Source organism: Lasioglossum baleicum, chromosome 16 (genome assembly GCF_051020765.1).
Source record: "Lasioglossum baleicum chromosome 16, iyLasBale1, whole genome shotgun sequence".
Taxonomy (NCBI): domain Eukaryota; kingdom Metazoa; phylum Arthropoda; class Insecta; order Hymenoptera; family Halictidae; genus Lasioglossum; species Lasioglossum baleicum.
The window spans coordinates 568,653-593,166 of record NC_134944.1 but is presented as its reverse complement, the minus strand read 5'-3'; the positions used below and the strand labels follow the sequence as shown (position 1 = coordinate 593,166).

Here is a 24,514-nt window from a genome sequence, read left to right as displayed (position 1 = left end):
AATATGGCATTTTCTAAAACTTTTTTATTTGGCCCTTAATGAAAATTTAAAATATATGTTTGTTATTGTACACATGCTGAAAATTTACAAGCGTTTAAAAATGGTGAAAATCGTAGTTTTACACGACTTTTGATCAGTTTCTGCTTAAAATCCACAGATCCAACAAGATCCTACAAAACATACATTTTAAATTTTCATTAAGGGCCCAAATAAAAGTTTTAAAATGCCTTTTCTTAATGCCTTAAAAAATGCCTTAAACTTGTAAATTATAATTTTTGGAGAAACTTTGGAAATGCTTCTAATTGATTATAAAAAAATCAAGTGGTTTGGTACAATTATAAAAAAGGTATTCTGTTTTAAAGGGCGTACGAATACATTTTACACCCACAGTATGTGTTATGAAATATTTGTGGAACTTCGAGTGTAATTTAAAAATCGATAAAATTGATTATTGCGCTATCTTTTTGTCCGGGAGTGTAGGGATACCAATTAACAAGCGGACTGTTCGATTAATTAATTATCAACCCTTTGCAGTCGAATGGCGAGTCTGAGACGCCACTAAAAATTGTCCATACCATTATTCAAAACAGTTTTAACATTCTTCAATTCCCAAGTAGCCACGTACGTCCCTAAAACGTACGTTTCAGGTCCAGTTCACGTCCAAACGTCCTACGTCCATTCTGCGTACGTTTTAGGGACGTACGTGGCTACACGTGGCTACACGTGGCTACTTGGGTTTGTCTGTATTCTATAAATTGTAAAAAGCTCAACTGTTATATATAAGAAAACAGGTTCAATTTCATATGCACAATGTAAAAAAGATTACACAGAACAAAAATGATCTGGGTTGAAACACAAATATCTTGATTTTTGAGTTCAAATTGCTTCGAGTGCAAAGGGTTAACGAATCCACGAAACTAGTACAACACACGTGGAACAATGTGTTGACACTTTCACAAGGACGTCCCTGTTTTTACGCGCACGATATCTCGGTAAAGATCCTCTGCCATCCGTGACTGTACACTGGCCGACCGAGCACGTATCGCGTAACCTGGAGAGATGGCCTGGATGCCTTTTTTCGTCGTATACCGTTACCACAGAATAACTTAGGTATCTACGATCATGGAACCCCGGCACTTATTTCACTTTGTCCCCATCGTTCACCTGTTCGATCGAACGTTACAATCGGTGCTCTATCAGCAAACTAAGTTAAAGAGAAAAGGAACTACATATAGCTGAGTTTCTCCACGGGAAATAGTGATTTCGTTCAGTCTCTCTTACGTGCTCGAACTGGGCGCACAAATGTAACCGAATCCGACGTACTGAACGGATTAAACCAGACCAGAAACATCCGAAGAATTCATCAGCATCAGCCGGTGGAGAATTTTACTTATTTACGCTGTTGTTCCGAAGCCGAGCGATACTCACAATGAGAGCAACATTCGTTTTGGCGCTAGTTATTATCGCTTGCTTTAATGTAAGTCCCAACTGAACAAACGTGTCTTTTCTTTTTGTATGCAAATAACCCCTTGCTGTATTTTAACGAGTCACGCTCGTCATGGCGATTTTAAACAAACTCTAACAAGTACGAATGTCACGCGTTTCTTTTTAACTGAAATAAAGTTTGATTCGTTTGTAATCAGTAGACTGCGGATTTTATGCATTTATGACAAAAATGGGTACGTACAATTTGAAACAGTGGAGGTATTAAAAAGATTGAAGGCCACCAGTGTATTAGTTTCACCTTAACAAGATCATCGAAAGAAGAATGAAATTTTTATTTGGCTTCTGTGTCTTGCAATCAATGCAAACATTTTTTATTTTGCATAAAGATCCGCAGTCTAGTAATCAATGTTTAAGCATTAAAGTAAATGCAGCCGTACAAAAAATATAAATTTTCCTTTTCTCTTTTACGACATTTTTGGGGATGAAGACGTTTTATTCGCTGTAACTGTAAAAGAAAATCGTGCGGCAAGGGGTTAAATAATTTTAAGTAATGATAGGAACAAAAAGTTTATAGAAATTTCGTTTTTAACGCTTAACACTCGGAGTCACTACTAAAAATTGCGCGGATCGCGCGGCCGAAGCGTATCGGTGTAAACCAATACAAATCGAATTACAAAACTTCTCTATTTTTCATTATTCTTTTATGGGACTTTCACCAACTCATTTCTGGCATTTCCTGATTAAAACGACACCAAACACGATATAATTTTAACTGTTTAAACAATCATAATGTATTAGTATTGGGTATCACTGGATTCGGGAAAGTCTGCAGAATCTTTTGCTGTAAAGTACAATTCAATATTTTTTTATAATAACATCACAATATGTGTTCAAAGTTGAAAAGTACGTTTTCTTTTCAAAGTCATGTTCCTCAAGAACTGTGCGCGTAGAAGAAAAATTAAGGGGAGATTCGGAATCAGCGCCAAAAAACTCGAAAAGATTTGAAATTTGTTGGACAGTGATATCAATGTCACTGTATTTAATCTCTACAATGAAGGATTATGGTTATTGACAGGACCACTATGTCGAGGGCAAGGCAAAGAAAACGACTCAGTTGTCCCTTCAAAGCAAAGAAACAAATGTGGCAAATTTTATGAGGCTACTGGTTATGAGACTAGTCTTCGGAGTAGCATCTGCGATGGGTCTCGGAGAAAATCTTTCTGGCGTGCTTGGAGGAATTTTTTTGCCACCCGGAGCTGACGACTACGATTATGGCGGCGATGACTATATACCGGATTTGTTTTAACGTACCCTTTAACGATCGAACGTGATCTACAGATTACATACTTATGTACATTGAATGCTTTTATTCATGACTAGAATGCGGATCTTTATGCAAAATAAAAAATGTTCGCATCGATTGCAGGACTATCAAGCTGAAACTAACACATTGATGTCCTTAAATATTCGCAACATGTCAACTGTTTTAAATTGCGCGTGTCCATTTTTGCGATAAATGCATAAAATCCGCAGTCTATTCATGACATATTAGTCTTTTAAGCCATTAGCGACTGTTGACGCATGAATGTGTCATTCTAGTTTTTTACTTGGATACGGGTAACGCGAAAATATATCATCGATATCTTCAGATATCTGTCTCAAAATGAATTTACAAAATGTTACATTAATTAGTCTAATATGATAGACGTGGTGCCAATGTGTTAATGTCTGCAGTACAGGAGGATATACACCCTAGTAGCATTTATGGTTGGCCAACGATGGCCAACGATTGGGAGTTGGCTGGGATATATCCCATGGGGATATAGCCCCTATAGGACCTACGACGAAAATTTATTTATCAGACGCAATTTAAACGGTCCTCGATAATGCATTTCGCGTTGCATTGTTTGCAGTACAGCGCGTTGGGGACGTTTCAATGTTTCTGAATTGTGTATAAAATGTACCGTTTACTTTGAACTGTACAGAACACATTTACAATTAACCGTGATACGGAATGTTGAAATGTGTTAACTGCGATAAAACTACATGAGAATCCCATGGTTATGCGTTCAGACTTTCTATATTTTGCTTCATCTGTAAATGAAAGACATCGAGGGTAAGTGGGATAAAGGCCCAACTCATGCTGCGCACAGCAGTTGAAACAAATGCCGCGGATCTGGGTTAAGTATCGATGTGGCAACTATTAACGCAAATGAAAAGTCTACATTTTTTATTGCACTTTTACTAAAAATTTATATTATACATAATGTTTCTGTTGCTATTCAAGTCTTTCCACTGTCAACTGTTAATTATCATTTAAGTTAATTATCTATTAGTTATCATCATATGATAATTTATACGATAACACTATTAAATTTTTAATAGGACAATATTTTAAGATTTATTTATTTGTAAATAATGACACTACGTATTTATTTATTTGAATGACTTAATATACGAAACAATATGAAACTGGGTTATTGTAAGTATCTTCGTGTATGTGTTACGGTTTTGCTGTAATATAAAACTTACAATAATTACACGACAATAAAACTTACACTTCTTGTTAGTGTTCAGTACTTACTATTCCTTTTTTCCATTCCCTTAAAATTCCTTGGTTTTTACTAAAAAATCTTAATTAGTTTGCTTTCAAATCAAGTTTTTATATATTGGATATCACACGATATCACCGAGGTACAGTTTTCCCTCCCATAGTGTGACTTTCGTCCCTACGGATAGTGTTACTATTTTATCCCCACTAGAGCTGTTACTTTTCCGAAGCTTTGAATCTTCGAAGAGTCGAAGGATTCGAAGGAATGAAGGAAACTTTGTAGTGTACGAAGTTTTTAAGCGACGGAGGTTCGAAATTCGAAGCTTCGAAACTTCGATTTTCATCACCTTCAAAATTTCTGAAATCGAAGCTTCGAAATTCGAAGCTTTAAAATCTACAGCCTTCGAAGTAAAGTAACAGTCCTAATCCCCACTGCTAGGGGGTTTCCTCTTGTGATCCTTTTGTGAGACAATACTAATGCAATCGTGTGTTATGTCACGGTGAATTAGGTGATTTTCATAAGTGTCGCCGTATTTCCACTTTCACGATTGACTATTTTATTTCATCTGATTTATATTACAACCAAATATAATTACAAAATGTACATTACTCGTTTAAAAAACATACAGCATGTCTGCGCTTACGTGTAAATATCTAAGTACATTATTATCGTTTCCAAGTATTACCCATTCAGCACAGCCTGGCACAGCCTACCACCTGACCCAGCCTGCAGAGCCCCTGACCTGCAGATTACGGGCAAACACAACGCTTGGAACTGCTCGAGGCCCAGGCAGCTCGATTTTGGACGGGCCCCTGTGCGCACCAATGAAACTCGAGCCCTGGGCCTGCAGACCGGGCCGGGATTTAGCCTGTTTTTGAGAGGGCAGCACGGTCACACTAATGTGGCCAATCAGGCCGATGCCAGTATACAGAACACAAGGCCGGTCGCATGAATGTCGTTAAAGTAAAAAAATAAGACTTTTGAGGGCGATTTGCCTAGATTGATCTTTTATCTGGCGTTTTTGACTACTGACAAAACCCCGTGTTTGTATTATCACGAAATGGGAACGCGAATCCCGCACCCTAGCAATTTTGCAAATGGGCCCGGCCTGCGGGCCCTGGGCTCGAGCCGCTGCAGGTGGCATGCGCTCATTAGCGCGCACAGGGGCCCGGCCAAAATCGAGCCGGTGTGCTATCTGGGTATACAGTGGGTGTACAAAGTGTTCGTACACCTTTTAAAAACTAATAACTTTTTTATAATTGTATCAAACGACCTCATTTTTTATAATCAATTAGAAGCATTGGTTTACGAAGTGATATGCAAAATAGATTTTCCAAAAATTATAATTTACAAAAATAAAAAAGGCATTTTTTGAAACTTTTTTGTTTGGGTCCCTAATGAAAATTTAAAATATATGTTTTGTAGATCTATAATAGTTATACACATGCTAAAAATTTCAACGAAATCCGTTGACGTAGAAAAAAATGACACGCATCGAAAGATGTACGATTCTGTGGATTTGAAGCAGAAATTGATCAAAAGTCGTGTAAACCTACGATTTTCGCCATTTTTAACCGCTTGTAGCTCGTGTGTATGTTAATTGATTTCGATGAAATTTTCAGCATGCATGTAACTACTATAAAACTACAAAACATATTTTTTAAATTTTCTTTAAGGATCCCAATAAAAAAGTTTTGAAAAATCCTTTTTTTATTTTTGCATGTAACCTTGTAAATTATAATTTCTGGAAAATCTTTTTTGCATATCATTTCGTAAACCAATGCTTCTAATTGATTATAAAAAATCAGGTCGTTTGGTATAATTATAAAAAAGTTATTAGTTTTTAAAAGGTGTACGAATACTTTGTACACCCACTGTACGTACTAAAACCATGTTTTCATGACAGTTATAGCTCAAAAGTTGAATTGGTTAGTTTGTTCAAACTTAGAGTCATCAAACTATTATTTATATTTATACACATGTGATTTCGAAGGATTTTTCAACTGTCTTAATCTTCTACATTTGAGCTTGAATCACTTACGCAAAGATCGCCCTTCGTTTCGGTTAAAAATTCATATAATACATTTTCCTATCAATAAACACTTTGATCGTGGAGAATCTAAATACAAATGTACAACAACGAAGGAAACTTGGTCTATGTATCAACATATTGTTAGCGAATAAGAGACCGACGGGTTTGTGCTCATTTTTATGATGAAAATATCAAAAGTCTTGTAACGTTATGTATGGAAAAATGTCATTCTATACATATTTCCAACCTTTTGTCAGACAGAATAGCCACCCTTTTAACTGCGTTATCAATTATAGTACATTTTGTATATCTCATTTATTTTGTCATAAAAATTAGAACTATTTCAAATATGTCTATAATATAAACGTAATTTAAAATCCCTCTTAATTTAAAATATTTATCGTGACTAAATATCACCTAAATTAACATTTCATTTCTCTAATCTCTTTCGACGTTAAGTCCCCCATCTCGCATGAGTCATAAGTTTGTTAATGTCGTCGGTAACGATACAAGATACAAGTATCTGTCATTATTTATTTAAAATAATACTTTTCGGCCTAGTAGGTATCATTTTCTTATTTTCGACTTTTGTCTTTCTGTTACAGCACCGCTTAGGGTTGTTCCAAATACTTAAAGAAAAATCTGTGCAAAGTTTGAGAGCCTATACATAACGGGAAAACGTGGCCCAAATGAATTAAACATTAAAATAATTAATTTAATGCTCATAAAATCGTTTTTCTCGAATATAAAAATATAAATATAAATAATAAAAAGAAAGTATACATTTTTCGCTAATGTTTATATCAATAAACAAATATTTTCTTTTACCAAAAAAATAATGAGACCACACTTCAATTTGCAAATTTCAGAAAAAATATTTCTATTTTGATCCGACGTTTTTCTCAACTTTTTTCGAAAAGCGTTTGTTTTACGAAAAAAAGTAATAGGACAGAAAAGACACAGCCTGTCCAGAACTACAGGTTTTGTTTAACATATTTTTCAACGCGGTGAGTAGTTCGGAAGATATTCGAGAAGAACGATTTTATGAGCATTAAATTAATTATTTTAATGTTTATCGAGCTTAAACTTTGCACAGATTTTTTTTTAATTATTCGGAACAATTCTGAGGGGTGCCATAAAAGAAATTTCGACGAAAGTAAATATAAGAGCCACCCTAAGGTATCATAGATGCTTTCTTTCATTCTAGTTTTACAATCGCCGAAAGATTAAATTTGAAGTAACCACAGTTAAAATTTTGTAGAGAAAAATTCCGATAAAATAAATTAATATATTGAAGAGGAGCTGAAACTCCTTTGCAATTGACTTAAGTTACTGTAAAGTACAGGGTGTAAAGAAATTATATGTCGCGGCTACCATTGGATGATTCTACACCCTCGAATTGTTGACTTTTTGACCTTAAGGGTGTGGATCAGTTTCATGGCATTTTTAGCTAGGAGCGCTAATGTCTGTTTCTCAATATTCAGTCACTGTTTTACCGATATTTTACCGATACAATGACTGAATCGGTAAAACAATGACTGAATATTAAGAAACAGACATTAGCGCTCCTAGCTAAAAATGCAATGGAACTGATACTTGTGCCGAAACCCTCCGTTCAGGGGTATACTTCGTACTTTTCAAACTGTGTGTTTAAACACGTATAGTTTAACATAATAAAGGTTGCATTGACATTGTATGTGTCCCTGCAAGTGCGCTTGGTGTATGCTTTTTCTATAAGTACCCTAAATCTCTCGATATTTAAGAAAATGTATGTGTCTTGACAGTGGTAGCACTGTCGCGCCGTCCAATGCTTCTCGAACTTCGATACCTGCTGCCGAATAATTGAAATTACGCCTCGAAAACGCAAAAGTAGGCCATTTTAGACAACAATAGCACTTGGTGGGTCTTTTATCTAGCGATTGTGACTACGTAGGGGCCTTCCTTAGTTCAATTTCAACCAAATGGAGGGTGTAGAACCATCTCATGGTAGCCGCGATATATAATTTCTTTACACCCTGTACAACAATTCAAACATCACGTCGACACATTCAGTTACAAAATGATTAGCACAATTATTCAAATGTGTCAACTATAAATTGAGTCAGCAACATGTCACCTGACGATAAAACATTCAATTATTCACAATTGTATCTAATGTTTTATAACCCATCTGACTTATACGACACATAATTGTATACGTTTGCCTAATCGGTGTCGTAGGGGCCATTCCACACGAAATCGGACACTTTCCACAGTATGTACTATTTCGGATTTTGTTTAAATTCGGATATGTGTAGTCTTTAGTGACACGACCGTGTCTCAGTATATTTCGAAACCTTAAAAATGGTTTTACAGTCCTCTAAAATAAAGAGTCGATTTTTTCAGTGGAACTAACAACTCTGTCTAAAGTTAAAAACAGAAAAATTTCGGGAATTCCTTTGAAATACTACAGCATCGAATTTGAACAAAATTTCGAAACAATATTTCGAGAAGTGTCTGATTCCGGGTGGAATGACCCACAGTGCACACGTTAAAACACTTATGTATTAATATTCACATCTATTTGTTAATATTCAGCGAGGAGATCTCTGATATCTTTACAAAGAGATGCAAAATCTGGTCTCTGATGACTTTGTAAATGCCAACAAGGATACATAATTTTTACATAAATAGCTTGCGGGCAAGTCGAAGGACAAGGAAGACGGGTACCTCTTTCTAATGCAGCCAATAATTCTGTACTCCCTTTCTCTTGTTCATTTTGAAGACGCTCTGTACTTGAATCGACTCCGGGTAAACGGGGTTCCTCGCCAAAGCCAAATGTTTCGTACATGGTTACACCGAAAGACCATACATCCGACCGAGTAGAGAATTTTCCATCCCTAATACTTTCTGGAGCATACCTGAACAACAATTGTACGTGAAATTCCTCCAAAATTAATGTATCACGATGATTAAAATAGTTCGAAGTATTTTTTAAGCAGCTTAATTGAATACTGTTCAAATTTTACTAACGAAAATATTGACTCCTCGCCCTACAATATCGTGTTACATTCGTGAAGAAAATTCTAAACAGAGTCTAACAAATATGTATATTATTAAAACTTCATTAAACTAAACTAAAATTCTCTTTTGGTTTTGTTGATAGGTACATATAATTTTATATAAGCTATAATTTTTAGAACAAAAATGTTCCAGTCACTGAAACCGCAAAATAAATCGTAGGGCAAGGGGTTTAATAATTTCTTTCGCGTTTTCATCTTTATTCCTTTGTTAATGTCAAGTAGTACTTAATAAAATTAAGTATAATTATTTGAAAATTATCTCAATAATATTTATCGCACTTACCATTTAATAGGAAGTCCACGATCTGTCTGCAAGATATAATAATCGTTCTTTCCTGTGACTTGGGCCAGTCCAAAATCACTAATTTTCACTTTATTTTTATCCGCAACTAAAATATTTCTTGCAGCTAAATCTCTATGAACAATGCTCATACTGCCCAAATAATCCATTCCCGTTGCAATATCCAAAGCAAAACCCAACAATCTCCTATGTGTCAATTCTTGTTTGTGAATTTGTAGATAACTTTGCAATGAACCGTGCTTCACGTATTCCATTACCAAGCAGACTTCCGGTTCCGATATTACTCCAAGAATTTCCACTACATTCGGGTGTTTTAGCGTCTAAGTTACATTTAGAAGATTGAATATAGAATTATACGTTAAATACTACATATGTATAATGCTCTGTAATACTTTCAATACCTTCATTATGGCAATTTCTCTCTCGAAGTCTCGTATATCAGCTTCGAGTGCTCTCGTTTTCAATTTTTTAATAGCAACTTGTTGTGGTTCTATGTCCTTTCCGTTTTCTCTTTCCAGAGTGCCCCTATAGACTTCTCCATAGAAACCTTGACCAATTCTGCCTTGCAAAATTACGTTGCAATCTATATCTAACTCGTAGATTCCTCTTAATTGACCTAACGAACCGTTACTGCTTCCTCTTGAGCCGCAATCTTCTGTTCCTGGTTCGTTCCCACCTATTACCTGCAAAGGAATATTACAATATCATTTTAAGTGTGATAATCATTATAAATTATGCTAGAAAGTACAATTTTGATGTCCCTTTCCTTAATTTTTAAAACGATATATTGATCGATATTACCTCACCCAAGTTGCTATGATGACCGATTCGAAGAGCTTGAGTAGAGTGTTCGATACGATTTATATTAGGAATTCTGTTTTCAGAAATTGAGCAGCCTTCCGAGTCTCGTCTAGCACTAGACAACAAACCTAGATATGCAGAAAGATCTTCAGTACTACCTATGTAGTTTTCATTAGGATTCATTAAACATTGCATACCTGAAATTTAAACAAAACACGATCAAACATTAGTAGACTCGTTTCCAGAATTGCAAAGGTGCGGAATGAGCATTCTCATTTCTCGATAATACAAAGATGGGATTTTTCAGTAGCCAAAAGAGCTAGAAAAAAGATCAATCTAGGTCTCGATCGCCCTCGAAAGTCCAATTTTTACGTTTATGAAACGTAATCTGCATTATTCGGCAGCATGTAGTTAACAATAAGAAAATAGCTACATGCGCAGTTATATATGCTGCCGAATAATGGAAATTACACCTCGTAAACGAAAAAATAGGAGTTTTGAGGGCGACAGCGGTCTAGATCGACCTTTTATCTAGCGTTTCTGACTACTGAAAAGCCCTGTTTTTGTATTATCGAGAAATGAGAACGCGCATCCCGCACCCTTGCAATCCTGGAAAAGCGAGTCTACTCCTTTAAAAGCACTTTTTATAGAATTAATAATCAGGTGTATCTTACTATCATCGGTATCATTCCAGGGAAGGCTTGTATTCTCTGTAAACAAACTACTAGATCTCGATTCACTGCTTATTGATTTGCTGTCGGCACTATCTGAATTATGCTCGTCAAATCTTTTCGATTCAGAGCTGAATAGTTTCGGAAAAGCCGGTGTATAAGCATGAGTTCTGCGAGAATTGTAGACTTGGTACAGAATTTGATTTATATCTCTCATAATTGCTTGTGGTTGTTTCCTAGAACCACTCAAGTCTCCCCAACAGTCCAGCATTAATCTATAAACTTCTGTAGGACAACTGGCTGGAATGGGCAAACGTCTCCCAGATTCGTAATAGCTTTTCATAATGGCAGCATTTCGGAAATGTGATAATGTAACTCCTCTGAAACCGAATAATATAAAATTTACAATATTACAATAAATACATAGTGACTGCACAGCGTAAACAATACATTATTAACATTATGTACAGGGTGGCTGAAAAGTTCCCGGAATATTTTAAAGCATTTCAGCAGCATAAAAATACCGCACAAACGAATGAATCCACACACTTGACCGAATAATAAGTTTTATTAATTCATTCACAATGAAATGAACCAAAAACATTTACAACAAATGTTCGAAATTGCCTCCGTCGGGAATTTTAGAAAACGGGTCCGTAAATGTATCGAATCAAAAGGAGGCAATTTCGAACATTTCTTGTAAAATGTTTTTGGTTCATTTCATTGTTAATTAATTAATAGAACTTATTATTCGGTCAAGTGTGTGGATTCATTCGTTTGTGAGTTATTTTTATGCTGTTGAAATGCTCTAAAGTATTCCGGGAACTTTTCAGCCACCCTGTATTCATTATTATGTTTTTCAACGTGAAGTAAACGATATTACCGGGCAAAGATTTGCCAAATTGTTGTTCCAACAGCCCAAACATCAGCTTGGAAGCTATGTCTAGCTAATTCTGGATCATTGTAAGTTTCAGGAGGTAACCAATGAATATCTGTTTTCGTGTATGAAAATAATCCTGGGTCAGCCAATTTTACTACAAAACTGTTACTGGTGTGCGCATGTACCAGGAGTTTATTGCACCTAATATTGCCATGAACTACACCATTTTCTTCAAGGTGCCACAGTGCAGTAGCTAAGCAAGCCGTTGCTTCTACCATATCTACTGTTTTAATAGTTTGAGAAGAAGAGCTACGTAAATATTCATCAAGAGGTCCATGTCGTACCAATTCTAAAACCATTCCAATTGATGGTGTAACAGTCAGTCCATACAATCTACGGAAATAAAAATAGTTGTCGATTATCTTACGTGATCATAAGAGCAGTCTAATTGAAAAATGAATTTAATTCTTTTTACAAAACTTTCCCTAGAAAACGACGCGAAATCGGGGTTACGATCTTTGCTATTCCCCTCCCCTTTTCTCCACATTTCCCCCTGCTTATATAACTACTACATATATCATTACTCTCGAATATACATGGCAACATAATGAATTGTCAGTTACCTCACAAGTGTACCTGAACGTAATTGACACCATTTTCCAGCAAGACCCAGAAATTCTTTGGTATAGTTGGTTTCTTCTTCTTGCTTCAAAATTTTTAGAGCAACCTCTAACTTTTTTCCTTTAGTCAATCTCCAAATTCCTCTATAAAGGGCTGTCGGCGAATAATGTTGACTTTCTGTACCTCTTAAGAAAGGTTTATATAGTTCAAGTTGATTTCGCGGTACACAGCGCGGTCCAGTTTCTAAAACTGACGCTACAATTTCTTCGTCAGCTGCAACTTCACTGACTGCGCTCTCGGGAGCACAAAGTAGTAACGATGACTTGTCTTAAACATAAAAATATAAACGCTAACATATTTCATGAAACTGTGAAACATGTAGGTATTAAATCATGTGTTTCAATGCTAATTCGTAATACTTCAAGTAAGTGCTAGGCATGAAATTCTAGGATATATTGGACAGTCATTATTGAAATCCACATACCCTTCGCAAATTTATATATACAGGGAGACAAGAAATGAAGGAGTTAATCATTTCTTATTATAATTCTGTCAAATTGACGAATTTTTAAAAACCAAATAATAACAACCATAACATGGACCTTTAGTATTCATATCTTTAAGAAGTTTCGAAATGGTCACCCTTTGCGCCGATACAGAGGCTCAAACGTGTCTTGAAATTTTCGGTAATGGGCCGCAGCTCTTCTGGCGTCATTCGGTCCCACTCCTGGTACAGAGATTTTTTCAATGACTCCAAATTTTTATGGGGCCGAGCACAGGCCTTGGCCTCCAAAATCGACCACACGCTGTAGTCCATCGGGTTGAGATTCGGTGAGTACGGCGGCCATTCCACAGATGTGATGAAACCTGGAAAATGGGCTTTGCACCACTCCTGAGTCGTTTTCGCCCTGTGGGCTGCTGTAACGTCCGTCCCGGATCGCCGAGGTGCTGTTGGGCCCACAGAAGTACGACGGCTTCGAGAATGTCCCGTCGATACACTTCTTGGTTGATTTTGACTCCTTGATCCTCGAAAACCGTAGCAAATCCCATTTTCCAGGTTTCATCACATCTGCGAAATGGCCGCCGTACTCACCGGATCTCAACTCTATGAACTCCAGCGTTTGGTCGATTTTGGAGGCCAGGGCCTATGCTCAGCCCCATAAAAGTTTCGAGTCGCTGAAAAAATCTCTGCGTCGGGTGTGGGACCGAATGACGCCAGAAGAGCTGCGGCCCATAGCCGAAAATTTCAAAACACGTTTGTGCCTCTGAATCGGCTCAAAGGGTGGCCACTTCGAAACTTCTTAAATATATGAATACTAAAGGTCTATGTTATATGGTTGTTATCATTTGGCTTTTCAAAATTCGTCGATTTGACAGAATTATAATAAGAAATGTTTAACTCCGTTATTTCTTGTCACCCTGTAATAATTAGACAGCAGGTTTTATGATTTTATGGCAAAAATACTATTATATTATTCTCAACATATTAAACATATCTAGATAGGAAATAAGGAATTACCATATTCAGATGGTGGTAAACATTCTGACAGATACGAATTCCCTTCGAAATCTTTAAATGATGCAACACACTGTGCCAAGGAATTATAGTGACCAGAATTGCCAGTAATAATAAAATCATCTAACGACACTCTTTCTTCTATTCTTTCTGTAAAAAGCTTTCCTTCTTTGTTACATGCATCCAAGTAGTACACATTGTATTCTGTTTCACTTTCTCTAAGCAAGTAAGAACCAGGTTTATTGGCACGTTTCTGTTGAAGTTTCACATATGAGAAATCTTGCCTAAAATATAATTTCAGTTTTCGATTATTCTCTCATATCTTCTTATTATACAATTCAACATTTCTAGTCATTTAATTTCTTAATGTTTTACTAATGCTCCACGTTGCAATGAAATATTTTAACAGGTCCCAGTCAGCCAGGCCTGCCCGAGCAGAAATCGAGCCCAGTGTGGTGAATTTACTGGCCGAACATCGCTCGAAGCACAAGATGCTCGATTTTGGACGGGCTGCTGGCAGAATGCGTACTTATGCGCACACAGCTGCCCGTCCAAAATCGAGCACGTTTGCTTACTGGGGTGATAAGGAATCACAGAAGGAATAAAACAATGTTCTATGGCATTTGTACTATTTCCAATTTGTAATAATAACATTTCAGAGGTAAGGTATTAGATTTTAAAACGAGTATTAGCTTTTACATCAATAAAAGGTGTAACACGATCAAAAAGTTACTTTACAAGATTGTACATGTATGTAGGATTTCAGAAAAAAAGAGTGAACCCCTCAGCAAGGATCGAACCGGCAACCTCATTGGTTGTAAGTTGTAACTGATCAGCTAACGCGCAATCGTCACAATCTAATTAAAATGTAAAAAACAGGAAAAATGTTAACCGAGACTTACCCAACTGGACCATGACATTTCAGTTTATGTAATCTTTCTAAACTAGGAGTAACAATTTCACCGCACAAATTAAACGTCCATTTCACTGCTAAACGATAATATCCGTCCAAAGCAGAAACAAAGGACATTAAATGGGCATTTTTCCCAAACTTCAGATATGATGGTATACCATTTTTCCTTGAAATTTCTACTGTGTTGTCTTGTCTGAAACAATAAATACAATAAATTTCTATGTAGTCTTAATATAACAATTGGTATATTAATGATGACGTTTCATATATTAAATGACATCGATTACATATTTGCGATAAAACAGTCTATGATTAAAGTGAAGTCGAAAAGAACGAGACAGAATAAACGCTTTCCTCACGCATGAACACTTGTCGACAAGCGTTCTAACTTTTTAACATTAAAAAAAAGATCTACCTCGTTTTAAAAAATCACACGTATACATATCATTATAAGTTCTAATCAATATAATTTAAGAATAAAATATATGTTTGACTTCTTTTAACAGACATCAGTATACACTGTTTTGTAGCAATTACCATGTTCAGTTATCCGTAGATTGTAGTAATTGTTTTCAGGAAAAATAAAATAATAACAAGACAGAAACAACCAGCAACGTCCCAGTAAGCAAAATGCTCGATTTTGGACGGGCATCTGCGTCAGCAGAAGTATCGCTTTCTGCTGGCAGGGTGTGCTGTCCAAAATCGAATAGATTCCGAGCATCCTCAGCTTCAAGGAGCTTCGAACGTCGTTCTGACAGCATAATGCCCGCAATCTGCTCGCCAGGCTGTACTCGATATCTGCTCGAGGCAGGGCCTGGCTGGGGTATTACCGATATTCGCTTTATTTAAAAAAAGCATTCAATACAATGATCATTTAGTAACAACTCTTATGCAAGGCTACTTGTCAACAATGTTATAATAATGTGTGATTCTATGCTAGCACATTGAATGAGGATATATGCCTTGATATTAGTCTCTGTGACTATGACTTTTGCATTGTACTTTATGTTGATGATTGTGTTCTGTCTGCAAACAACTATCTGCAAAAAAACATGTTGCTGTTTAAAGGAATAGTCACCTTCGAATCTCTAAAATACCAAATTATCATCCTGTATAATTTATCAATGTACCCAGTCAGCCAAATTCTCGGTTTCGGCCGGGCAGATGAAAGGCACCTCGGTCTTACGGAGAGGCAGAATCCAGGAACGAGCTGCCTTCCATCTGCCCGGAAGCTTCTGCCGGGAGAATACCACGCAGCTGCGTCAGCAGAGGTGGCGCTTTATGCTGGCAGGATGTGCCCGGCAGATTCGTCCAGATTCCGAGCATCCTATGCTTCGAGCAGCTTCGAGCGTCGTTCGAACAGGATAATGCTCGATATCTGCTCGGAGCAGGCCTGGCTGATTGGATACATATATTAGTATACATAAACAATTAAATAATCAATTATTATCATTGAAAAAAGAATATTAGCATCGAAATATTAAAAATACATTTCTTTTTAACACCCTCGTCGCACTCGTTTAGTTTCTCTTGAATTTTTCTTCAAATATAACGATTTTCATGTAAATCAAAGCGACAATCCTGTCGAATATCGTGTTCTATATATGTATTAAATAATTAATTACAAACCTTATAGAAACAAAACACAAATCTTCAATTGCACATAATATAGTCCACGAAGTAGCGTTTGCTTCAGAGTACTTCACTGCATCTACATTAACTCTCAGAGTTACTTTTGTCGGAGAATTCTGAAGGCCTCTGTCCATTAATACTTCATATTCCTCGAATGGATAATTCGGTGCCATGCATTCAAATTGCTTGAGATACTGCTCTTTAACGTAATTTGCATCATATCCAGATATCTTTTGAAGGGCATTATGAATTGGCTTTTTAATAAAAAATCCGTGGCGTTTTATACATTCTTTAGGTATATATTTTCTATATTCTGACTCCACTGTTTCTCTTGGTACTCTTTTTTCCAGCATTACTCTGTGAAAAATATTAGGATAAATTTCAGGCATAATCTAAATGTCAAATTTGACGTATTCACTAATGAAAGTATGGAAGTGACGTTATTACACAGTTGAAATCTATCTGTAATTTAATCGAAGGATTAAAATTTAAATTTTCAAAGGTCATGAAATATGAACATATAAATATGTTTGAGTGTGTACAACTATTTTAAAACTAATTACATATTTAAGTAATGTTTTTTGCACCTTCCATGGTAGCCATTTATGTCCAATACTAACTTTTTTACTGTTCTAGGCTTTCAAAAATTCCAGTGACTCCCACTAATATTCTGACACTCTTAAAAGGAAAGTACAGCTTGTCAAATCTAGCTGTGCGGCTGAATGTCCCCTGCAAGGGGAAATGACTCCGCTGCGCAGTGGTAAATAGGCGGAACTTCACAACGATAGAGAACTGATCGTCACCTGTCAAACGATGCATGTGGCGACAGTTCAATTAAAAAGTAAAGTGACACAAGTGTATTCACGCAAACATATAAACAGTTGTTTATATGTTTACTGCTGTAAGAAATAATAGACAGTACGCACTTTTGACTAGGTGTGTACCTTACCATTCAAATGTTGCATCCTTATCTCGTCGAGTGCGGTCTTTGTCTTTTTCTGCGCATTCATAAGTTTTGGTCAACCGCACAGCTATATTTGACAAGCTGTAACTTTTTAATATTGGACCATACGATTTGAACTTTTTGAGAAGTTGGAACAATTAGTTTGCTAGAGAACGTGAAAAAAATTGCAAGTTGTCGGAATTACAGAGAAAATACCATCTCCCAGACGTCATTGTATGTCAAGGGGTTAAGTTAGTAAGAAATTAGAGATAAATGGTCTTTAAAACAGTTATATATACCTGTACATATCACAGACACCTAGACCAATTAGTTCTTGTTTGTGCCTTTCGTAGACAATATCTGGTACTTTATTGTCCATAACATCAGAACGTGCTTGTTGAAAGTAATAGTCGTAAGCATTCGAATCTATTTGTTGTAATCTACGTAAACTTGAAGGTTTAAATCTGAGTCTCAGGTCAAATTTATTCTTGTCTTTCGACTCTAGACGATGCGCCAACGGATACCATAGTTTTGCATAGTGATTTCTAAGGGCGAACAGATGTCTGGCAACTGGCCCTATGCCTATAGTTTTACAAACCTATAAATCAATATGTTATGCTTACAAAACAGAAACACAACAAATAACATTGACATATATTTGGATTAAACAATATTTGCATTGGACATTTACTACATCGAATTATAATTGTTTAGCTAAATTTAATTCAAGATTTGTTGAGTATAATTTCATTGAATATTGTGTTCATCTTTTCAAAATTTCAATAGCTAATGTTTACTATCGTTCGATAGTACTTTATATCAAACGCGATATATTTATTATTGAGTTTAAACATGTCAAAATATGGACTGAATTTTATATTAAAATAATAAAGATACCAGATAAACATAACCCTTCATGATTTGTTACCTTGATACAGAGATCCTCAATTGTTTGACCATATTTCACTGTAAAATTTAATTCCTTATCTTCGTTCGCAACATAAACGATCACCAATCGATCGTTTTCCATTGTTAATACATGTATACGCACTTTTTACATTTTGTTATTTGGATTATCGTAGTTGTTTATTTACAACGCGAATGTGCAACACTGCTGAACACCAGGCTTGCCATATTCCGCGCGTGCCAGGCCCCTTACCGCTGCACCCCTCGCCCATCTGCTGGGCTAAGCCCGCCTGGCTTGCCCCACTCCTCGCCAGTGGGAGCATCTGCTTAGCCCAGCAGGTGGGCGAGGGGCGCAGCGGTAAGGGGCCTGGCACGCGCGGAATATGGCAAGCCTGCTGAACACTGCTGAACTGCTGAACAGTGATGCCAGAGCTGTGGTACTGTGGTACAGTGCTTCGATTGAACTGGATTGAACCCAACTTTTTTCGTACGATGGATGGCCGCTAGAGGCACTGCGCGGAAAGACAGTAACGTATCTACTATTGGGTAGCAGAGCGGCCAGAGCCCTGAGGCAGTTATATTGGCGGGAATGTATCGAAATAATCTTACCGGACAAAAAGACTCCAGGACGTGTCCTACGAGTTACAAAATATACACAAATACACTTGTTATACATTCATTTTTCAGAATCAAATCATATAAATTTTTTAAAATTCTGCGGGGTGCTCAAGGAACCCCATTTCATCTACCCAATAGTAGATACGTTACTGTTTTTCCGCGCAGCGCCTCTAGCGGCCATCCATCGTATGAAAAAAGTTGGGTTCAATCTTAGACCATATATATAGGCTATGGTGGGGGTATGGTTTAGTACAGGCAGAGAGGATATGAGAGTGCTCACGCCTGGGTTTTCGTTGCCACCGGTTTAGTGCTGCCCCCTCTAAAAACCTTAGCCTGGATCAGCTCCTAGACCGACAGTAGCGGATTTCCCCCTCCCACTTTTAGCCTGGATCAGCTCCTAGACCGACGGTAGAGCGGACGCTTAGCCTGGATCAGCACCTAGACCGAAGGTAGAGCGGACGCTTAGCCTGGATCAGCACCTAGACCGAAGGTAGAGCGGACGCTTAGCCTGGATCAGCACCTAGACCGACGGTAGAGCGGATTTCCCCCTCCCGCGCCAGAGAAGATGAGATCTCACATCATTTTTGAGAAAGAGAAATTAATAGTTTTAAATACAATCTCTCTCTCTCTATTTCTAGATTTAATATACAACTTGGAGAAAAGTTCCCGAAAGTTAGAACACATGTTACTCTCAAATTAATATATATTTTGCGTAGTTTTCTGCAGAACTTGGCATAAAAATATAAATTAATTTAATATTCAGCATAGGATAGATTATCCTCTAGTTGTATGAGATAATTCAAACCATTTAATATCAATTTAATTGCTAGTAATTACGCTAATCGCGAATAATCGTATCCACATAGCACACGACGTTTTATACACGTCGTTATTACGTCTTCTTTAGGTCTCAACGTCTTACGTCCCAAAAGGACGTGTTTAGACGTCTAAAAGAGCCATTTTGGAAACGTCGTTTTTACTGCTGAACGAAAATGCCCCTTTTAGACGTCTCATTTCAACCGTAAAAATTTAAAAGACCTGTATTAGACGTATTCCAGCGACCTTCCAGCGGTGTTCCAGCGACTTTCGAGACGTCTGAATGTCTTGCGGCAGGCGTCTAAAATATATCCTTTAGACGTCTTAGCGCCATTTGGGTAGTTGAATTACATTGTAATTGAAATTTAATGTATTTGGAGCACAATGTAATTGAAATGGAATGTAACTGAATGATTCAGAATCAGACTTCGAAAACTGTTTAATATCGATTTCGGTAACTAAACCAGTTATGAAGAACTTTTATTTCGACGAACTGTTTTACGAAGAACCGAAAGGGTTTTTCAGGATAAGTATGGTCCAGCAGCTCTCACGGCAATTTTTATGGATATCACGTGCAAAAATCAATGCTTTTAGGTTGAAAGAAACGAAAATACTCGAACTTACATCGTGCATTTTATATATTTGTTTACGCAACTGTGAGCAAATTATAAACTGTAGAAAAAAAATAAATTTTTTTAGGGTGCAGATTCCAAGCAATAGAAGCTGCTGTGTCAAAGATTGACGATGTCCCGGACGAGTTGTTCCCATTATCTATTCCTTATTCTTTTCGTTACTTTGTATTTTGAATAATATAAACAGTATTATAAACAGTAGTGATGGCCATAGTATTGTGTCATAGTAATCTCAGAATCATGATTACGGTCGTGATTTCGTAATCTAGAGTGAATTTGCTTATTATCATCCTAATTCTTCGTATATCATACAAGATATTCTTACCAAAGGTTGAAACCATGCTGTATTTCAGGGGTGGCCAACTTTTGTGTACATAAGATCTACTTTTTATCTTAAAATAAAATCGCGATCAACTTGTTGTCATAGGCGCGTAGTCTAAGTGGGGTGAGAGGGAGGTGTGAAATACATACTATGTTTATACACTGTGTTTCAGTACATAGATTATTTAACGGGCCAAAAAAAATCGTCCAGGGGAATTAAAACAACATGAGTAATTATTAACAATATTAGTTCAAATTAGCTACAGATAAAGACAGATTTAGAATTAAATCCTTTTTTTATTGCCTTAACATTAATGGGAAGACTGAGTTTGCATGTCTCCAACCAAGCAATCATAATTAGGTGTATATCCTGACAAAGATAATAATAATGAGTCTATAGTATGGGAATCAGTCAGGACAGAACGTTGTTTAGTCTTCGTTAACTGTAAGTATGAAAATGCCGATTCACACGGGTATGTAGATCCGAAGCAAGAATAGTATATGCTACATTTGGTGGTACTGGGATATTTTTCGCGGTTGACGTATTTCCAAAAATCATCCTCAAATTTTCTGGTTTGTAAGCTCGACGTCTACATTATAGCCAGAGAGGCGGTTGATCGACCAAAATTGGATTCGCTATATTTGATGAAAACATCTTCGATCGGACTGTTGATAACAGATTAATCACTCACTGATCACGATTCGTGGTTCACCCTGTACAAAGGGTGACTACTACTTTTTAGTGTATAGTACAGTTAAGGAGACTGGAGACAAACGAGAGAGGATTTCTTCGTTTCGCCCAAGACAAAGTATTGCTTGTGTGAAATCAGGGACTTAATCCCGGTAAAATATACATACCGGACAATACCGGTAACGGTATTATGCCAAGCGGCTGAAATAACACCGAAACCGTTAATATACTTTTTGGAGCAAAAGCTTCTGAAAAAGTAAGTGTGGGCTTTTGTTGTGCCATGACCGAACAGCAATGGGCCACCAGCCGTACCCTTAAGAGTTAATAGCCGTAATAACCATAAAGACATTAAAGACCAAATAATAATAGAACTAGGCTAGTTCTATTCATAACCCCTCATCCTATCCTAAATAACAGTAAACTTAAAAATTTGTAAGACAACCAAAATGAACGCCTATTGTCAGCCTGTTATTTATGATAGGATGAGGGATTAAGTTCTTATTTTGGATAGGACGAGGGATTAAGTTTACTGTTAGCTCCATTTCTTTTTCTGCAACACGTATTTTTGGAAGTGAAAAATATAAAAGAATAGGGTCATTTAGTCGGATTCGAGCTACCTGGCTGGCCGGAGGATTACCCGGCTGTGTTTATTGCACCACTTGGCCAAGGCGCCCGAGGCCCTCGTCGCTTCGTCGCCCTAGCCAGCAGAAATGGGTAAAAATTGTATTTGGATACAATTTCTAAGATATTTTCACGAGTAAAACCATTAGACACAGTCCGAATTCTATTATTGAGTTTAGTTTTTTCTTAATCGGAAGAACGCCACGAACTAGCTCGTGTCACTTTCGTGACGACATTACGAAAAATAAACAAGTTCAGCATTTACTTGTTAGCGGCTTCATGGCTGGCCGAAGGATTGCCCGGCCGTGTTTATTGCACCACTTGGCCAAGGCGCCTGAAGGCGCCCGAGGCCCTCGTCGCTTCGTCGCCCTAACACAGATGATGGGCAGAAAATGTATTTGAATAAAAATTTCGAGAATACTTTCACGGATAAAACCACTAGAAACAATCCTAATTCTATCGAGTTTAGGCTTTTCTTAATCGGCAGAACGCCACGAATTGGCTCATGTCACTTTCGTGAGGGCAGCACAGAAAATAAAAAAGTTCAGCATTCACTCCTTAGCGGTTTCCTTATAATGTATCCAAATAAATAATAAATGGAAATTATTTTATACTTTTTAGTGCGTTTTTTCGAAGTCGGTTTAATTTTTTTTTATAAAAGTTTTTTTATTAAATACTCTTATGGTTACACTATCCCAGACAACCAAGCGGGTCGAAGCCACAAATGCGCGTGTGGGCTCGTAGTGTTCCCCTGGACACAATCTTGGCACATGATGTCGTTGCCACAATCCGGGATATCGTGCCCAGATTAACGATCGGGCCGTTGTAAGATGGCAGCACATAGCCGCACTAACTCTTCCTTTTTACTTATTTTGTACGCATTCGAGGCGGGAAAATTAAATGATAGATTTTATTTATTGTAGTATTTGTAGTAGTTTTCCTAGACTGCGGATCTTTATGCAAAATAAAAATTGTCTGCATCGATTGCAAGAGATAGAAACTAAATTGAATGTTACTTTTTTATGCAAAAAAAAAATTCTCGTCATATAAAAGCTACATTTATTTTATAATGCCCACATAAATATTCATTAGAAACGAATCAAATTTTATTTCATTTAAAAAGGAAGGCGTGACAATCTTATTTGTTAGCACAGCACAGTCGCACTAATGTGCCGAATGCCGTGAGTTATACAGGGCACTCTCTTCCTTTTTGTTATCTCTTCCTTATGTTACTTCTTCCCCCCTCGCCGTTCCATTATCTTTACAGTTACATTAAGAGTAAACCTACACATAAATCAATAAACTAGTAATACATTAATTATCCCCTAATACGTACAGTTACACGAATTAATATTCGGACGATCTAAAAAAGATGATAACTTTTTTAATATTGTACTATACGATTCGAACTTTTTTGGGGAGCTAGAGCAATTAGTTTACTACATCATGTGGAAAGAAATTTTTTCAAAAATTGCATTTGGTCGGAATTGCAGAGAAAATACTAAATCTTACATTTTACAACTTTTTCATGCGGGCCTATATTGAAAATTTAAAAAGTACGTTTTCTAGGCCTGCGTAAATAATATGCACTGTGAAAGTTTCATCGAAATCGGTTGATGCGGGAAAAACACGACAGGCCTTGAAAGATGTAAGAATTCTTCGATATAGGCTGAAAATCTGCGATTTTTACCATTTTTAAACGTTTTAAACGTAGCTCATTGCAACGTTAACCGATTTTGACGAAATTTTCAAAATATGTTTAGTCGACACAGATCTACGAAGCGTATTTTTCAATTTTTCAATATGGGCCCACATAAAAAAGTTGTAAAATGCAACTCTTAGTATTTTTCCATACAATTCCGATCAATTGCAATTTTTGAAAAAATTTCTTTTCACATCCTGTAGTAAACTAATTGCTCTAGCTCCCCAAAAAGTTCAAATCGTTTAGTACAATATTAAAAAAGTTCTCGTCTGTTTTAGAACGTCCGAATATTAATTCGAGTAACTGCAGTTCCAGTATCTCCTTTTTCCAGGATTGCAAGGGTAAGATAACGTAAAATTAAATATACTTTATTTAAGATCTAACGATACTAAGCTAACCTAAACTAACTATATCGAAAAGAAAAGTCCACTCGGTACTAAGCTGTTCTACGCTGTGCAGTTCGATCTGCTCGCATTGACTTTCAGAGCCACTATGCCTATTTAGCCTTCGTCAAGGGCTCTCGTCGCCAGTCGTTCTTTTACTTCTCCCCCACGATCTATACCTGAGTAATAAACGTAACGGTTTTTTCCGCGAAGGTTTGGGACCAGTGATGTGATTGAGGCCACCTTTTCTCGCGCATGCGCGGCAATTTCAGCCTCAGGGACGTAACCTTTTCGATGAAATCGGGTAGCTAGAGCACCACGCAGACTTTAAAAAATTTACTAGTCTATACATACGAAATATTAAAATTTAACATAATTAAAACTTATTCTTTATTTTGAGGATGGGATAGGGAAAGAGCGCTATAATAATTACACAAAATAATACATAATATAA

General features: G+C 36.8%; 2 protein-coding genes across 9 annotated transcripts in view; one reads left to right on the top strand and one right to left on the bottom strand.

Moving 5' to 3' along the window:
• The window catches only part of Hop (tyrosine-protein kinase hopscotch), a 28,400-nt gene extending 9,835 nt beyond the window's left edge, over positions 1-18,565 (bottom strand). The window contains exons 1-13 of one of the 8 annotated variants that reach the window (XM_076439973.1): positions 18,422-18,543; positions 18,299-18,336; positions 17,670-17,810; positions 16,425-16,784; positions 14,785-14,988; positions 13,886-14,166; positions 12,369-12,693; positions 11,749-12,138; positions 10,869-11,245; positions 10,195-10,391; positions 9,795-10,076; positions 9,376-9,713; positions 8,740-8,930 (exon numbers count right to left, since the gene is read on the bottom strand). In XM_076439973.1, the coding sequence (XP_076296088.1) occupies positions 8,740-8,930; positions 9,376-9,713; positions 9,795-10,076; positions 10,195-10,391; positions 10,869-11,245; positions 11,749-12,138; positions 12,369-12,693; positions 13,886-14,166; positions 14,785-14,988; positions 16,425-16,784; positions 17,670-17,810; positions 18,299-18,330 (3,118 nt within the window). In that variant the 5' untranslated portion in view covers positions 18,331-18,336; positions 18,422-18,543. Of the gene's footprint in view, positions 1-8,739; positions 8,931-9,375; positions 9,714-9,794; positions 10,077-10,194; positions 10,392-10,868; positions 11,246-11,748; positions 12,139-12,368; positions 12,694-13,885; positions 14,167-14,784; positions 14,989-16,424; positions 16,785-17,014; positions 17,414-17,669; positions 17,969-18,298 lie in introns of those variants that run through there. The other 7 variants (XM_076439971.1, XM_076439970.1, XM_076439969.1 and 4 more) reach the window with 7 other exon arrangements.
• Positions 770-4,313, top strand: LOC143216696 (uncharacterized). Its single transcript, XM_076439983.1, has 2 exons — positions 770-1,477; positions 2,522-4,313. Exons 1-2 carry the CDS (start codon positions 1,430-1,432, stop codon positions 2,750-2,752), a joined length of 279 nt encoding a protein of 92 aa, XP_076296098.1. The 5' UTR covers positions 770-1,429; the 3' UTR covers positions 2,753-4,313.
• Positions 18,566-24,514: the final 5,949 nt, after the last annotated feature.

Excerpts from the sequence above, each read along its gene's own strand:
- LOC143216696 (XM_076439983.1), top strand. The coding sequence starts at position 1,430 with ATGAGAGCAACATTCGTTTTGGCGCTAGTTATTATCGCTTGCTTTAAT. Across the intron at positions 1,478-2,521 it reads TTATTATCGCTTGCTTTAAT|GACCACTATGTCGAGGGCAA; the intron begins GTAAGTCCCAAC and ends GGTTATTGACAG.